At 36.2% G+C, this 19,454-nt stretch overlaps 1 protein-coding gene across 1 annotated transcript; it reads left to right on the top strand.

Annotated features, from left to right (window-relative positions):
- SPACA1 (sperm acrosome associated 1) lies at window positions 1,036–18,233 on the top strand. Its single transcript, NM_001190247.1, is given in 7 exon segments — window positions 1,036–1,243; window positions 6,335–6,391; window positions 9,558–9,659; window positions 10,378–10,484; window positions 11,811–11,946; window positions 17,244–17,364; window positions 17,997–18,233. Coding segments are annotated over 7 exon segments (888 nt in total). The 3' UTR covers window positions 18,154–18,233.

Raw genomic sequence — 19,454 nt, forward strand, 5'->3', positions numbered from 1 at the left:
TCCTTTTTAGTAAAAGAATTGATTCTTGGGTTAAATTAAGGGGTGGGTTAGTGGATCATTGTCAGAGACTAAACTCTTCCTGCTCGCTTCTTGGCCTGTTGCCCTTTTAAATGTTTTCGTTAGAGATCTAAAGGAAACATATTTTGGAAATCAAACTTGGGAGAAATATTTAATATATTTAGGCAACAGAATCAGGATTCAAAAGAATCTCAATGAGACTTTAAATATAGGCCAAAAGCATGAAGACAGACATTCACAAGGGTCAAAGGGTATTTGGCTCCGAAAACATCAACTATCCAAATATAGAATGGAGAACTAGTTGACAATAGTTGCATCTTACCCTCTCCCTTCCTTTCCCTCCCACCTGGCATTCCAGCTCAACAGGAAGCCACATGCAGAGCTGATGGCACTGCACAAGATAGTAAAACATGAGTAAGTGCCTGAGCTACATTAACAACAAAGTTCAGATCAAAAAAAGAAAGTGCACCCTTTATATTCTCCACGCCTCAAGCCTCATCCGCAAACACAGTTCAAGTTTGGGGCACTCCACTTAACAAAGCTATGACGAATTGTTTTTGATACATGTCAATCTGGATATTGTGCATAAGGAATTTGAAGCTAAGTCACATGGAAGGTGCTCGAGGGTCTAGGGAGTCCGGTTTGGAGAGGAGTAAATGCAGGAAGGTTGACCGTCTTTTAGAAGAAAGCAGGTTGAGCGAGAAAGGCAGCGGTTGGCCCGCTGCCCATCAATTGAGGAAGGGCAAGAGGCAGAGCTCCGCCCAGCACTCAGGATGGCCCGAGACTCGGAAGGGGAGGGGCGTGGCCTGAGCGCCCTCGGAAGTGGCCCGCGTGGAACCTCGGCGGTGAAGGCGTGTTCCGTGGGGCTCCGCGCGCTGGTGACGAGCTGTGACGCCTCAATGGTTACCGGGACACGGTGTGTGAGTTCGGAGTCAGGTGGCTCCTCTTTTCGTCGCACCTCTTGTTGGGAGCCGGCGGCTGTGACTGCGCCTTGGGCGGCAGTCAGGGCCGAGAACCATGAGCCCCGGGGGCGCGGGCTGCTCCGCTGGGCTGCTGCTGACGGTCGGCTGGCTGCTCCTGGCGGGCCTCCAGTCGACGTGCGGGATCAACGTCACCGCCGTCCAGGATCCCAGCTTGGTCAGTGAGGGCGAGAACGAGGGCGAGGAGGAGGCCGAGAATGACAGCGAGGTCGAGAACGAGCCCCAAGCTGAGGCCGAGCAGGATGGTGAGGGCTGGAGGCTCCTTGGCGGGAACCCCGAGGCACCTGTTAAGGGTCAGACCTTCCCTGCACTTTGAGGACGATGAGAATTATACGTTAACTTTTGTAGAGCTCTCCCCAAAACAGCCCCGAATTTATACATTATTGCATAGCTAATGGCTTTGAAAAAAAGATGTGCTAATTCTCTAAGACAACGGCAAGATAGAAGAGTGCATATATGGAAATTGCTACAGAAATATTACTAAATACTGGTCTTACCAAGGGGAGCTATTTGACTCCCCTTGTGATTATGTTTTTTCTTTCCCATTGTAGTTTTTTTTTTGTTTTTTTGTTTTTTTTAAGGTTCCAAATTGCTTGAGGTTTTTCCCCATTTCACATTTACACTTTAGGTTGGAATTCAAAGGAGTTCCGAATTCCCCTCACTGTGACCAGTCTGTGGACAAAATTGCCTGGAAGCCCCATGTCAGCTTCATGCAGCCCCCACCATTGAGCACCTCTGTGCTGTGGTGGTGTTTTATTTCAACCTTGAACCACAAAGGAACGGTGGTAGTAGAAAACACCTTTCAAGGGGTTCAACTAGAGGCTTTGTTAGGTACTACACATGCTAACCAAGAAAGAATGAGCCTGTGTTTGGTACATAAATTTACCTTATTCTCCTGGCTCATTAAGCAATAAAACTTGACAAGCCATTGTCCTTGTTATATTGACTAGTAACTCAAATAATGGTAGGAAAAAGGTCAGTTGCAGGTTTGCCACCTAAAGAAGAATGATTCCCTTCCACCCATAAATGAACCAGCTGAGATTCTTTTAATATCCTTGGAAGTCTTGTGTCTCCTATACATGAAAGTACGTACTGTGTTTATCAGCCATTCTTTTATTTCCTGATGACATATAGTGACCCTCAGTGGCATAAAGACATTGACTATCTGAGGTTAATGGTGGAGTTGAGGTTTGTGCTGTTTTTCTTGGTAACACTGCATTTCAGAAAGCTTGGTGAGCTCCTTGACTTTGGAAATATGAAAAAGAAAGGACTAGGGTAGAAGAGAACATGTTTATTTTAAAGCAGAGTTTCTGTTGTTTCCCTCTAATTTTAAAAGTAATTGAGTTAACAATTTTAGTATTAAACTGGTTCAAGGGGTAGTTTTAGCTGTAAAATGCTAGAGTTTAAGCTAAACCCAGATGGGAGCTAAACCCATCTTATTCAAAGTCAGATGTAGATAAGTTTTTTATTCTTTCAGTGTCTCATTTTCTGCCTCTGTGAACTTCAGAGAATCTGTATACCATTTAATATATACAACTTCATACATAGCTGCTTTTTCCTGGAAACTGTGAGAATCCAGAACTTTAAGCAATCTGGGGTGTCTGAGCTCTAAACATTTCCAGACCCATTATTAAAACTTAGCAAAGCCCTTCTTAACCCTCATGAACCAGTAAAAACCATCATCACCAGTTACTATACAATGGGCTTAAATTTTTTTTTTTTTACTTTTAAAGTATTTTACAAATAACTTGCAAAAGTGAAAGGATAGTGAAAACAACTCACTTGAAATTTTAGTAAGTAAACATGGAAAACTCCAAGTTTTTATTCATGTTTCCTGGTTTTGAGGAAATGTATACCCTACAAGGACAAAGTGCTCTGAATGCAACTGAGGGCTCATCAGCTATTACATGTGAATCTGGAAAGTATCCATTTTATAAATACTGATTCCAGATTTCAAGTACATCCCTAGCATAATCTAGCTTATTATTACTCTGGTTCTCTTTGCAATTGCATTGTCAAAACACAATACTTTTGAAAACTACAAAGGCACATATTTGTTGAAAAGAAGACTGCTCTCTTCCTTACTCCATAATTGCAGAAGTTTTCATTTTAGATTTATAAACACCAGTTGGAATGATTGGTCCAATGAATTTTATTCATTTCTGCATCATCTGTTTGTTTGTTTGTTTTGATCACCTTTACATCTACAACCTGGCATCATGATTTGTTCATTTACAAGCATATCAAGTGCATGCTGATGTATAAGCACCTTAAAAAAGAAAAGAATGATGTCCACATCCTTTTAGCAAAATAGTATGGTGTAGCTTATTTTCACAAAATATTTTAGGATCAAGTCTTTACTGTTGAAAGACTTAAGTGGATGAGAATACCATATATCTTTTTTTATCCTTCAAAATATAATGTTTATTCACTAATTCTTGAGTTAGAGAAAATTCATCTCAAGTATTCATCTAAGATATCCTTCATTTTGCTCACGGAATCAGTTTCACCATTAGCATCTAAAGTGCTGTTATTTGTCTCTCTTCTGATTCACTTAATAATTGTGAAATGTGTTGCTACGTCAATTTTCTTCTCTGTCATTATAAACAAACAAAATTTTAAATCCTAACTGTGTTCAATGAAGGCTAAAAATAGACTACAAGAAAGGTGCTTCTGGACTATCTTCCTGAAAGATGATGCAATACTTAGGACAAAGCAATAAGAAAACAAAGGATGACATAATAGCTATGATTTATTTCACTACTACATCATCTTTCTAGACAGTTTCCACCATTTTTCTATTTTATTATTTTAGTCTTTGTTAAAAATACAGTTGGGAATAATAGATGAGTAATAATGAAATCTGTCCCTATGGATGATACAAAATGTTTCAAAATACAGGAAAAATCACTAAGCTATTATGTTAGTTTATACATATACCTTTTATACCCCTTCACCTTTTATATATATACCCATATACCTTTTATAAGAGGATTCCCTTAGATTTATAAAAGAGACCAACAATAGGCCTATATAATAATCAAAAACTAGAATGAGTTTTATTCTATAAAATGGGTTTTATCAAAAAAAGTGGGTTTTATCTTGTGTAAATATAACTAATTTTCTCTCTTTTTGGAAGACCGCTTAAGAAAGAATAAAAGTCATGAAATATCAACCTTGCAAGTCAGTTCTCAAAAAAGAAACTCAAATATTAAAATGGGTTTCTGATGGTATATACCAACAATTAAGGTGTGCTATCCAGAATTGAAGAGAACATTTTAGGATCTGTCCAGAACAAAAAAGATAAGGATCATTATTTGCATCATCCTGGATGCCAGGCCTTCATTAGCACAGTCTAAGACCCAGTAGGTTTTTAGAAAAGCTTCATCCCACTCTTGACTCCTATTGAATTCACTGTTGAATTCTCCACTCATTTTCACCTGTTCTATCAAATTAAGACAGCCTATAAGATATTTTGGGAGCAGTTAACTTTTTTATCTCTATGTGCAGGACTTTTTATTTCTCTAAGGTCTCATTTTTTTAGATTTGCCCATTATTCCACCCTGTCAGTTTTAGATCCAGATTTATCTTCAAACATATTTGCTATCCTCCCTAGTTTTTGCATGATCCCCACGTTCAATCAGCATGATATCAATATTTTCCAAATCATTAATTAAAATTTCAACTAGGACATATCACTCATAGCACATGATACCAACCGATTAATTAGTATCAGTGGATCTGATTTAATGTTACACATCTTTTTCTCCATAGGCTCATAATGGGAAATTTTGACAAATACCACGCAAGTCCAGATAAATGTAACTTCCCTGACCCACCCTTGTAGGATTTCCACCAAAAGGAAAGTCTTCGAGTAACCTAATGAACACTCAATAGTCAAAGCCAAAAGGAACTTTAGATACCATCAGATTAAACCTCATATTTTTTTCTAGATTTAGGAGAATTTAAGTTTCCTAAAGTAGCATAGTAGAGCTTATTTTTTTTTGAATGGATTTTGAAAGGAGTTTATATTTAAAATTAGTCTATTACTCATTCTCCTACATGTGTTTTCTATGTTCAAGATTTAGTTTTTACTTTATATTTTATAATGTAACAGCAGAGGGTATCCAAGCATTTCAAGCAGAAATGTCAATTCAGAATTGAGCATCATGACAGTCCAAATTATTTAACAAAGTTGATATTTATTTACTTATATATACATCAAGTATATATTTGCTTACTATGTATTCAAGGCACTGCAATTGATGCTTCTAAGTATAGAAGTGTTTATGAAAAGTTACAGTAATCAAAATAGGAAAAAAAATCTTGGAATGATATGAAATAACTATAAAATGAATTAAGTGTATGAATGTGGTTATGGTATCTTAAGTGTCTTTGTAGTGCACAGAATGTTTGCACACACATTATCACATTTAATTCTTATAATAATCAATGAGATAGGTTCTCCTTTTCAGATTTTACAGAGGGTTTAATTAGACCTGACAGAGTTTAAGTGATTTGCCCAAATTCAGAATAGCAGAATAACTAATTAGTACTAGAAGAAGCAATTTGGACTCCAACTTTGATGCGTTTTTCCATGTAATATTGTTGCCTTAGGGCACGATGCATTTTAAAAATTACCTTCTAACACCTCATTTAATTTTTCTTGAGATTTTAGTCCTAATCTGAGCTATGAAGAATTGATTATATGCTACAGCTAGTGGAATTCATGTCAAATTTCAGAACAGTTAGAAAAAGAGAAATATCTTAGGAGATTAAAATCAATCATATTTACTCAAATACTACTGTAGTCCTAAATTATCCTGCCAAATAAGGTGTTGAAATAAATTCTTAGTAATAATTTACCATCTTAACCTGAGACTGAGTAGAATCAATCTGTAACATAATTTTAATGAATACCTTGCATACAGACTTCTTTTTAGATAAAAATAATGCACTAATTTTTTTTTTTGGAAAATAGAGAAAAATTGAGACAATAGAGAAAAAAATGGGCTCTACAATTGGCAGGATATTTTGTATTTTTCTGACCTTCCATGTAACTTTAACTCACAGTGCATTAAACTGATGAAAAAATTATTTTTAAGTTATATACGAGGTTTGAATATAATTCTTTGTGAGTTATTTCCTAATATAATTCTTTAAAGGTTTACTTTTATTTTGATTTAAACAGTAATAGAGGATGTATTAGAAATGGAACTTAAAAAATGTTTGCTTCTCATATGGTAAATGCTTGTATCCTCCATATCCAAGTAAGAGTTTTTCACTTAGAAAAGTTTTCCTATGATTAAATAATGTATTTTTGCGTTTATGTTTAGTTTCAAATAAGACGGTAGTCAAAGAAGTAGAATTTGGGATGTGCACCGTTACATGTGGTAAGTGGCATAGAGCAAGTAGATAAAGAATACTGTATTTGGCTGGGAGGTGGGGGCAGGGGTGGGGTGGGAAATGTGTACTCTCATTCATCTTTCACTGGTTTCTATTTCTAATAACTGTGATTCACACACAAAACTGAAAGGTAGGATATTTTTAGTTCATTACCCCTTAGTCTTATTTTAAGCCAGCTCCATGTACATATATATACACACACATACATATATATATAATTTTTTGGCACATAAACTGTTTTCACCAAAGTAGAACTTTATATCTCACAGATGTTCAGAAGATGAAAGATCTGATGCATCTCATAGATGTCTTCCCACATACTGTGTTGGCAAATCTATCAAGAAATTTGCTTATTTGTAACAGTCTATTCTAAATTCTACATTTTTCCAATTTATATGTCATGGAGAGAAGAAGTTTTGTGGAGAAAATAATATTCAAAGACTATGACTTATTTTGACCATTCCTTGGATAGAAATTGGACATAAAATCTTTTACATGTGGGTGGGATTAAGACTAAACATGCTATAATAGACCAGTGTTCCACCTTCAGTGCCTGAAAGCCTTGTTAAAATATGGATTTCTGGGTCTGCTTCAGACCTTTGGAGTGTTCTAAGAATTTGTATTTCTCAACAAGTTCACAAATGAAGCTGATGCTGCTTTTTAAAAGACCATCTTTGTGTGTGTGTGTCTTTTAAAAAAGTCCATCTTGTGAGAACCACTGTAGACTAGCATGATGGGAATGCACTAGATAATTCACAATGAAATTAAGTTTATTCTAAATAGAATTTGCCTCGGAAAAAAGACAGTGACAGGAGGGAGGGGCAGAATCCAGAGGGTAAAAAGACAGAGTTCGTGCAAATATGGATCAGAACAGCATGCATTTTTTTGTTTTTTATTTAAAATTATACCTGAATTATTTTTATTTGAGATAGAATTTTTAAATGATGCTAAAATATACCTAATATAAAATTTACTATTTTAACCATTTTTCAAATGTACAATTTAGTGACAGTAAGTGCATTCACATTGATGTGCCGTCAGTACCGTGATCCTCCCCAGAACTTTTTCATCATCCTAGACCGAAATCTCCTCACCAGTTAAGCACTAATTTCCTACTCCCTTCAACCCCTGGCAACCAGAATTCTATTTTCCATGTCTTGAGATAGTTTTAAACCTGTTTTTTACCTTAACTTCTTAGTGAGTCAGAGTCAGAAAATGAGAGGTATCTGTGTAAAAAACCTTATTCATTTGCAGTTCACATCTGTTGCTGCTTACTTGAGAAATTTTCACAGGTAGAGAATTTTTATGACAGGTCTAGTAATTGATATTGTCCTCTATTATTTAAAGATGTAGTTCAGAAATTATATATTGTACATGTTTATTCAACAAATTATTATTATTATTTTTTTTAATTTTGTTGCATACGCTATTCTATATTCCTAGCACCTGTAACAGCAGTGAACAAAGCAGTGGAAACTCTCTACTTTCAAGGAGTGTATATTTTAGTAGGGCAGAGAGATAAATAATATGAAAAATAATATATAATTTGTCAGATGGTGATAAATTCTAAGGAGAAGAATAAATCATAAAAGGCAATATTTCACATCTATAATATTTTAAGTCTTCTAAAAGTATTTTCAATTTATAACTATTTAAAGGAAAAAATGCTTTAGTGAAAGGTCTATCAAATTCTCAAAACAATGTTTTAACAGTCAAAAAATTTTCTTAGAATAAACAGGCAGATTTTATGGACTTAGAGAAAATCTCACATCTATACACATCATTGCATAAGCCGTATTTGAGTAAATAAATACATAAAATACCTGCTTGGAAAATATTTATGTACTTCAGAATGGGATTATGTCTCTAGAAAAGTACCATTCATAAATTCAAGTGGAGCCATACTGCAGCCATTCTTAAACATTTCTTTTAATCAAGAGGCCCTTCTCCCTCCAACCTTCCATCTCCTTATCTCACATGGAGTTCTCTCCCTTGCTACTCAAAGTTTGGTCCACAGACTAGCTATATCACCATCACCTGAGAGCTTAGAAATGCAAAACCTCAGGACCTACTGCAGACTACTTACCAAACCAGAATTTGCATATTAGTTAAGATCTCCAAGTATTTTGCATACACTCTAGAGTTTGAGAAGTACTATTATAAGCCATCTCTAAACTTCAGCTTTCCCTTGCCCTCGAAAATGGGTTTTATGATTAACAACTTGCCCACAAGAAAATCAAGATGTACTCTTCCTTAGCTTGTGATGACACAGTCTTATCACAGGTCATTTATCACAGGACATGTTCAGCATGTCACTGAACTAGCTTTTTATTGCTTCCTTCAATTCAGATAATGGTAGGGCAAACTCTGCAGAGATCTGAGGTTGGTCAGTAAAGACAATTTCTTGTGATGAAATATGTGGCAATTCTATTGAGAGTATCTTTATGGAAACGGAGATTTGATAGTTAATAGTCTGTTCTGATACATGTAATACAGATATTTTACCAATCTAAGTATTTTAAAAACATCATTTATGTTAAAATGTTATTTTTGCAATTTCCTGTACAAGCTCCAGCCCACCCCCACCCCCAGAGTTCCATGGTCAAATAAATTTGAAAGATCCTGTGTACTACTGTATTTCATCAAATCTAAGACTTTATTGGTTGTAATAGACACATTTTATGCATCTCTAAAAAGGAAAAATGCTGCCAGTCTTGACATGCTGTCAATTCTAAGGTGCATTCTGTTTTCAGATATGTTAAAATGAAAAATTTTACATCTTAGATCAATGAATATTTACACATAATATCACATTAATTTACTAGCATATTAAAAGTTCCCCTAAAATTCTGAGGAAAGAGCTTCCTTTCATTTTATTTAATGTATAATTTCCAAGTATATATAATGATAAAATCCTTTTTCTATGGTAACAACCAGAGAAACTAGTGTTTCATGTAACTCACTTTGGAAAATGCTGTCTTATGAAACAATTCAAAATGAGGGACCTAAAAAAAAAACCTAAATGTTATCACCCTGAATTTAGGAATTTAATTTCTGAAATTAGGAGGAAAGTCTCAAAAAAGACCTAGGTGGAAGAGTAAAGAAATTCTGGAATTTGTTTTTCTTAACTCTTGCCTATTTCTTTTACCAAAGGTGTTGGTATCAGAGAAGTCTTATTAACCAATGGATGCCCTGGTGGTGAATCCAAGTGTATCGTACGAGTAGAAGAATGCCGTGGACCAGTAGATTGTGGCTGTGAGTTGGATGTTGCACTGGAGGGAGACTGGGGGAAGAGTCCATTCTGGGAAAATATCCTTAACCTCAGGTTGCCATGAGTGGAAGAAGATGACCAAATGATATAGCAAAAGGAGATCATAAGAAAACTTAAAATTTCACTTCTCTAGGCAGTTATAGCTCTTTCTGTGTTTGCCTTAACCTTTTTCAGTGATGTCTAGATTTAACATATATTCTGTCTAATACCTGGAACTTTGTTGCTCTCAAGGTTTGTGATTGAGGCTGTCCTTTAGTTAAATGCTTTTGGCATTTTGGTTGTGATAGTTTATCAGTAGATTGGTAAACCTTACACTGAGAACTTGGAGAGCCATGCTCTAGTCAGAGATTTCGTTAGGTCTAAGCATGGGTAAGGTGGGGTGGGGGGTGTCCCTAACAAGTAAATTGAAAGCTGCTACTCGATCTCAAAGTTTAGTAGATCACTAATATCTCTTCTCCATACTTTATTCTGCTGAAGGAACAGACAGCTCTGGTGTTTCCTACCTGCTTCTTTTGGTGACTTTATTTTTGTGTCCATGATGCCTCTCTGCTCCTCTATAGTCAAACTTTCAGTAATACATTTGATAACTTCTAGCATATAACTGATTTTAAAATTGGAGGTGACTTTAAAAAGTAGTATTGTGTATAAAGCAATTTACAGTGCCCATTCAGTATATGTGTATTTAATTTTTCTTTTTTCCAGGGGGTAAACCAATTTCAGAAAATCTCGAAAGTGTTAGACTGTCATGTGTTCATACATCTCCTGTAAACCGTTTCAAATATGTTTGGAGACTTCTAAGGCCAAACCAAGTGAGTAATGATATGTAATTTGCTGCTTTCTACTGAGTGATAAGATTTGTCTCCTAGTCCTTGATGGTGTTCAGAAAACCTTCTCTTTAAAAAAGCAGTTTTCAGAGTTCCTGTTGTGGCTTAGCAGGTTGTAAATATATATAGTATTTGCATATAACATACTTATATCCTCCTATATCCTTTGAATACCTAGTACAATGTAAATACTATCTCTCTGAGGATGCGGGTTTGATCCCTGGTCTGGCTCAGTGGGTTAAGGATCCAGCATTGCTATAAGCTGTGGCATAGGTTGCAGATGTGGCTTGGATCTGGTATTGCTGTGGTGTCATGTAAGCCGCAGTTGCACCTTCAATTCAACCCCCGGCCCCAGAACTTCCATATGCCACCTTCAATTCAACCCCCGGCCCCAGAACTTCCATATGCCAATTCAACCCCCGGCCCCAGAACTTCCATATGCAGCCGTAAAAGTGGGGGGTGTAATTTGTAAAAATGAACTTAAAGTCATACAACTTTATTACTATTGGAATTTAAAATTTTCATTATTTAGTGTAGTTAAGGCTTTACATATGTCTTAGGGCCAGCTATTATCGGAACCTAAAAACATCTGTTTTGTATAAAGTGTTCTATTTTGAAGCAAGATTTTCATTTGTATATATAGGAGGTGTATAATGATAACAGCAGCTAACATTAATTGAGTGTTTATTAAGTGCCAGACACACACCAAGTGCTAGTTTCTTTTACCCATGTAACAGTCTATGAGGTAATTCCTATCATTATACTCATTTTACAGATAAGTACAGTCATTGCTCAGTATCCTCAGGAGATTAATTCAGGACCTCTCCAGATATCAAAATTGGGGATGCTCAAGTCCCTTATATAAAATATATAGTATTTGCATATAACATACTTATATCCTCCTATATCCTTTGAGTACCTAGTACAATGTAAATACTATATAAATAGTTGTAAATACAGAGTAAATGCTATGTACATAGCACCATACAACCAATTCAAGTTTTGCTTTTTGGAATGAACTTTCTGGATTTTTTTTTCTGAATATTGTAAGTCCATGATTAGTCGAACCCACTGACAAAGAATCCAAAGAGGACCAGCTTTAGCTGAGATACAGAGACTAACTGATTCTGCTTTACATAGGCAGGAAGGTGGTCCTTGTTATCTGTATTTTCTGACTTTAAAACCCATGTGCATAATTAATTACTGTCCTGGACTGAAAGTGACTCTTGTTTTGTTTTAGAAATAAATGTTTCCTGATCTTAAGCTTACATGAAGAATGTTGATATCTTTTTTTTTTTTCTTTTAAAATAGCAAGCCGTTATACTTGCAAATGATTCAGCAATCCTGGAGGTTCAAAGGGAAACTCACCCCATGGCTTTCCAGTGTGAAACATTGGACAATAATGAAATAGTAGCAACTGTTAAATTCACAGTCTATACAACAGCTGGTAAGTACCCAGCAATGTTTTGGTTTGCTTAAATCTCAAACTTTAAAGAATATCAAAATCACCTGGAGGGCTTGTTAAACCACCAGTCACCAGCCTGACCCCCCATAGTTTCTGATTCTGTAGATCTTGAGTGGGGTTGACACAAAAATTTCTATTTCTAACAAGTTCCTAAGTGCTGTTGGTCCAGAGATCACATTTTGAAAACCATTAGTTTTATGCCATTTAGATCTTTCTACAACGTGATACTACTTCATTCTTTTTTTTTTTTTTTTCCCACAAAGTAGAATCAGATGTCCCTGACTTTGGAAAAATTGGTATATCCCTGAAGTATCTCAAAAGAATAGTCCTTTAACTTTAATTATATTCTTACCTTTACTTCTGTCGCAGAAAATGGATACATAGAATTCTTATGGATGATTAACAAAGATCTTGATAACAGTAAAGTAAAATTAAGAAACATTATGTCAAAGCATATCTTCTAAAAATTATTCATCCGAAGAATTTTTTTTATGGCCCCACTCATGGCACATGGAAGTTCCCTGGGCCAGGGACAGAATCCGAGCCATAACTGTGACCGATGCTACAGCTGTGGCAACACGGGATCCTTTAACCCACTATACTGGGCTGGGACTGAACCTGTACCTCTGCAGCAACCTGAGCTGCTGTAGTCAGATTCTTAACCCACTGTTGCACGGCAGAAACTCCTTGAAATTTTTTTTATAAAACAGTAGTACAGTCCTTAGTATATGTCACAAAAGGCAAATCTTGACCTGAACATAAATTTACATGTTAGAAACTGTGCTTCCCTTGCCAAAGGATTCTTGTGCATGTCTTTTCAGTTTAAACGATGATGTTTTCTTTCTTTTTTTTTTTTTTTTTTTTTTTTTTTTGTCTTTTGTCTTTTTGTTGTTGTTGTTGTTGTTGTTGTTGCTATTTCTTGGGCCGCTGCCGCGGCATATGGAGGTTCCCAGGCTAGGGGTCCAATCGGAGCTGTAGCCACCGGCCTACACCAGAGCCACAGCAACGCGGGATCCGAGCCACGTCTGCAGCCTACACCACAGCTCACGGCAATGCCGGATCGTTAACCCACTGAGCAAGGGCAGGGACCGAACCTGCAACCTCATGGTTCCTAGTCGGATTCGTTAACCACTGCGCCACGACGGGAACTCCAAAACTATGATGTTTTCTATATTCAAATAATAATTTCTTTTTGTTGAGTCGCTCTTAACCATTTATATTGTTGTAATCTGTGTTGTTGTGTGAGGGGTTTGGCAACAAATTCTTTTGAGAATCCATTCAAGGCTTAGGAAGCTTTTCCCAGAAAAATACTCACATACACAAACATGCCAAAAGTTACCTCCAATTTTAAGATAGTTCATGGATTTCTTGAAGCTATTTCTCAACCCCAAGCTGCAGTCTGGAAATACCATGAAACATAACACCCTTTACTGAACTGGAAACAAGGGTGTTTGGGGACTTATTTTTAAAAAGTAAACTAATTGTAACTTTATTGTTCAGTGTTTTTATTTTTATTTTTATTTTTTGGCTATGGCATGAAGCAGCTTGATATGGGATCTCAGTTCCCAGATTAAGGATTGAACCTGGGCCACAGTGGTAAAAGTACAAAATTCCAACCACTAGACCAGCAGGGAACTCCTTGTTCAGTGTCTTTAAAAAGAATCTTTATGAGAAAAGTTAATAACCTTACTCCTATGTTGGAATGTCAAGAGTTTTTAAAAGGATAATTTCTATAAAGTGCTATAAAAGGCAAAAAAGGACCAAAGATCATCAACTAAAAAATATCCCAATGAGTCATAGTTCATGATATTATAAGTTTCAGGGGCCATTCTCAGTTTTTGTCCCCACTTCTCAGCTTGGTCCATGTTAGAACTGCTCAGTGCTTAGCTCTTCCTCTGATTAGAAGGCAACATGCATTTGATAGTGTGTAAGTTAAGGGCTGGAGCACAGATCCCAATATCAGCAAATGAAGCAAAGTTGACCTTTCTTGTAGCTAGCTCTCCAGGGCTGGTGGACTGACTCTGCCATATCAGCATATGCACTGGTTAAATGACAAAATGTTTTCAGAAAACTTTGGTATCTGTTAGTTTCTTTTAAGAAGGATGATTGGGTATACCACTGTGACAGACCCTTTTGGCTGTTTAGACATGAAACAGATATTTTGGCTATAAATGTTCACACAATATGGTACTGGCTTAAAAAAAAGTTGAAATATTTTAGGGTGAATGTGGCTTAATTAATGAAAATGTACCATCTATTCCCTCATATAACAGATTTCTCATTTCCACAATAGTTGTCTTTCATAGTCAGGCATTGTTTTGATTGAATTATGTCCCCGTAAAAAAAAGATACTTTCAAGTCCTAGCTCCTAGAACCTCAAAATGTGTCCACCTTGTTTGGAAACAGAGTTGTTGCAGATGTAATTAGTTCAGGTAAGACAAGGTCATACATACCAGAGGAAAGTGAACCTTTAATCCAGTATGATTGATGTTCTTATAAGAAGGAAACTTGTCACAGTGATGCAGAGAGAGGAGAATGTATGTGAACACTTACACACGGGGAGAAGACAGCCATGTGAAGGCAGATTGGACAGAGACTGGAGTGATGCTGTCACAAGCCAAGAAACATCTGGACTACCAGAAGCTGGAAGAGGAGAGGAAGGCTCTCTCCCCAGAGCCATTTGAGAGAGCATGGCCTTATCGATACCTTGTATTCAGATGTTTATCCTCCAGAACTGTGAGACAATATATTTCTGATGTTTTAAAATCACCCACTTAGTGGTACTTTGTTATGGTGGCCTTAGAAAACTAATATTACTGCAAGCTTAGATTTTCTAAAAAGTTGCAGCATTGAAATTCAGACTGTTTTTCATAAGAAAATTTCAGTAGAAATGCAAATTATTTTTTATTAGATGTAAAGTAATCTAAGAGACCCTTGCAAGAAGACTACCTACCATTGAAATGTACTATAATCTTTACACCTCTTATTCTCTACCTTCTTTTGGCTACTATTGCAGGGTAATGGGTAAATGGAAAGAAATTTTGCATTACTTCTTATCAAGTTTTACCCCAAAAGGTGGTTTTTTTTTTTCCTTAATTTGAGCTTAAAAAACTCACTGCTTCTAAAAATATAAAGTTACCAAAAATAAAAAGATTTTTGGAGCTCCTGTCGTGGCGCAGCGGAAACAAATCCGACTAGGAACCATGAGGTTGCAGGTTTGATCCCTGGCCTCGCTCAGTGGGTTAAGGATCCAGCATTGCCATGAGCTGTGGTGTAGGTCAAAGACACGGCTCGGATCCAGCATTGCTGTGGCTGTGGCGTAGGTTGCCAGCTACTGCTCTGATTAGACCTCTAGCCTGGGAACCTCCACATGCCTCAGGTGTGATCCTAAAAAGACAAAAAGACAAAAAATAAAATAAAATAAAATAAAAAAATAAGAGTCTGACATTGGAAAACTGTTGCTATTAAAAAACCAAACAAATAAATAAACAAAAAGGTTTTTAAAATGTAACAATGCTGGAGTATAAATATGATGTATAACTTCATCATATTTGGAATTATTTAATGAGTTCACTAAATTGAGTTTATAGCTCAAGAATTACTAAGGAAAATGGAAAATTATACTCCATGGTATGTAAAGAATAGGAAGAAAATCCAGATGAATAAGCAGTTGAGATTGCCCTTATAGGAGAATTATTTGTTAGAGTGGTACTTACCAAAATTAAAATATTAAAATACATGGATACAGATGATCTTTTAAATGGTCCTTCCTCACGTGAACTTTTATGAGTCTATGGTTTAGGGACCAAGAAGAGCCACAAGTAACTAATAACTTGATATAAATTGAACTTTTATCAGTTTACAATGTATCAATGTAATGATGTATATGATAGACTGGTTTCATCTCCTTAATAGCCTTATTTGTAGGAAAAACAGAAAGATATGGGAGAGAGTGCTAATTTAAAAGTGGTGTTTGGATATTTGTGTGAAGAAGACTGAGCTTCAGCCCCTGCCTTACTGCATATACAAAAATTAGAGATGTATTATAGCCCAAAATATGAAAGCTAAAACCATTAAACTTTAGAAAGGAGATATAGGAGAGTATCTGTATGACTCAGGAGTAGGCAAGGGTCTCTTCTTAAACATGAAAAAAAATCACCATAAAAGGAATTATTGGAATTAGACTTCATCAAAATTAAAAGTTTCGTCTTCAAAAAAATGGTCTTGAGAATATTGGACAGCCACATGCCAAAGAGTGAAAGGAAGTTACTGTTGTACACCATACCCAAAAATTAACTCAAAATGGATTAAAGCCTTGAATGTAAGACCTAAACCCATAAAATTCCTAGAGAAAAACATAGGCAGTAATTTTATTGGTATAGCTCTTAGCAATATTTTTGTAGACCTGACTCCAAAGAGAAGGAAACAAAAGCAAATATAAACAAATGGGTCTAAGTCAAACTAAAAAGCTTCTGCACAGCAAAGTAGACCATCATCAAAGTGAAAAGACAACCTATGGAATGGGAGAAAATATTTGTAATTGAAGCAACTGACAAGGGATTAATCTCCAAAATATGCAAACACCTCCAGCAGCTCAATATCAAAAAACAAACAATCCAACAAAAAATGGGCAGAAGATCTAAGTAGACATTTCTCCAAAGAAGACATATGGATTGCCAAAAAACACATAAAAACATGCTCAACATCCCTAATTATTAGAGAAATACAAATCAAAAGTACTATGAGGTACCACCTTATACCAGCCAGAATGGCCATCATCAAAAAGTCTACAAATAATACATGCTGGAGAGGGTGTGGAGAAAAGGGAACCCTTTTACATTGTTGGTGGGCATGTACATTGGTACAACCACTATGGAAAACAGTATGGAGGTTTCTCGAAAAACTAAAAATAGATTCAATCCCTGGCCTTGCCCAATAGGTTAAGACCCGCGTTGCCTTGATCTGTGGTGTAAGTTGCAGACATGGCTCAGATCTGGCCTTGCTGTAGCTCTGATTTGACCCCTGGCCTGGGAATCTCCATGTGCCACTGGTGCAGCCCTAAAAAAAGATGGATGTTTGTTGTCAAATTCTTTCAACTTTTCTGCATGTTTGAAAGGACATTTCTAACATGCAGAGCAAATTCATTAATGACTTTCTTTCCACTAATGCTTTCTGTGTTTTTCTAGAGTTTTTTTTTCCAGATATAAAGTTTCCATTTAGATATCCATTTCCTTTTTTTCCAGTAGTGAGAATCATCAGGTATGTGTTTTTTTCTCTAGAATTGCAGATGAAAAGATCAAGCCGACCAGACACTGATGCAGTCCTAGTTTTTGTGCTGACCATAGGAGTTATTATCTGTATATTCGTGATCTTTGTACTGATCTTCATAATTGTAAACTGGTAGGTGAAGGATTGAAACTGAGTTGTCATCCTTGATTAGCCATCCATCCATCCATCCTCCTCCTCCTCCTCCTCCCCCTCCCCCTCCCCCTCCTCCACCTCCTCCACCACCTCCTCCTCCTCCTCCTCCTCCTCCTCCTCCTCCTCCTCCTCCTCCTCCTCGTCTGCCCCTCCCTTGTCCAAGGAATCCAAAGCTCTGTCCATGGTGCTTCTCACCAGCGTCCTGAAACTGTCTTCAGCCCTCCCGGGACTATCCTAGTTCAAGCTACCCTGTCTCGTGACTTGGTCCCCAGCCAGGAGAAAGCTTTTAAGTGCAGTTTTTACAGTTTCACATAGTAGTTGCTAAATAAAAGAGTTTATTAAATGAATATTTGTGTTGTCGAGTTGTGGTTTTCACAACTTTAAAACTTGGTCATTATAACCTACTAATTAATTTAGATGAGAATATTTCTAATCCCTATGTGAGTATAATCTCTTGTACAGCTAAGGACTCATCTGTCATCACAATGAAGTGGATGCATCACATGCTAAAAATAATTGTGATTTAGGAGGCACTTCTATTTGGAAAGAACTAAATATAAATCTATTTAGTTTTCATCTCATAAAAGATTTTAAAAAATTTCTTCTTCCAGGGCGACAGTCAAAGATTTCTGGGCATCAAAAGCTTCAACAACTGAGATACAATCTGAGCTGAGTTCAATGAAGTACAAAGATTCAACTTCTCTTGACCAGTCACCAACAGAAATACCTGGACATGAAGACGATGCTTTAAGTGAATGGAATGAATGATGTATGGGTGATGTATAACAAACCAAAGGAGATTAGAGCGTATCAGATTCATTATTATAAAAATAAACCATATAGCAAAATACTTTAACAATACTGCAAGTGTTTATTATAGTCTGAAGGTAATGCAATATGAGAAGGGGCTGTTTTAATCAGTGCATCTTTGTGATGGAGTTATCAAAAATTTTTAATTTGTTCTTAATTTTACAATATCAGGTAATTCCTCGGTAGCTTTTACCCAGCAGTACACATGCAGATATTTTAAACACATTTTTGATCACTTCTAATGTGATATACACTTGTTTGTACTCCCAAACAAGACAAAGATAAAATATAGAAGATGCCTTGCATATTAGACTTTCTCCTCACTGGGAGCACTGGGTTGAATTTACTTAAAGAAAACCATACTTGAGAATCTCTGCATGGCATACAAAGCATCACTTTTAAGACATGAAATAATAATAATAACCAACATTTAGTCGATAGCTACTATGTGCCAAGCATTACTCAAAGCATTTTATATGTATTAAGTATTTTAATTATGATCATGTATAGGAAATATTTAAGGAAGATCTAGAGAGAAACTTGGAGATGACTGAATAAATTACATGAATTTGCATGCCCTGTATTTCTCACAGAAACAGTGAATTAAGGAGTTTTGCATGGCCACTGATAAATACCTTCAATTCACTATGTTTGGTGTGTAGGTGATAACATTTCAGAACTTGTTTCTGGATATTATCACTTCCTTTATGTGCTGTGTCATGATGTGATCCAGTTGTGGTCAGCTATCAAACAAGACACCAGATGTTAGATAATTTGATTTGGTACTCTTCATGAGAAATTAATTTTCAGAAGTGATGATAATAGTGCAAAATTCACTTAAATTTTTGTTCTGATGAATTCTATGCCAGCGTTATTGCTCTTATTATGGGATTTGTCTGATGACAGCATAAACTATGCACATCTGTGAAGAAGATGTTGTAAATGGGCGTTGATGGTATACTTCCCTCCGGTAGCCTAGAAATAGCCTGTGTTGTGGAATTATCCATGCTTTTTGTTATATGGCATTTGTATTTGAGAAAAGCAATGAAGAATTGGCTGGGAAATGATTTTGTTGTCTGTTGTGGGAATTCCACTGGAGACTTTTAAGTGAAAGAAATTGCTTTCATAACATCTTTCAGAAGAATTGTTTTTTTCTGTGACACCCCTCCCTCCCCCAGATAAGTGTGAAAAAAAAAAGCCTCCTGTTTCTTATTCCTAATTAAGTATGGTCACATAACTAGCATAGATACTAAACATTC

This window comes from Sus scrofa, chromosome 1 (genome assembly GCF_000003025.6).
Source record: "Sus scrofa isolate TJ Tabasco breed Duroc chromosome 1, Sscrofa11.1, whole genome shotgun sequence".
NCBI classification, from domain to species: Eukaryota; Metazoa; Chordata; class Mammalia; order Artiodactyla; family Suidae; genus Sus; species Sus scrofa.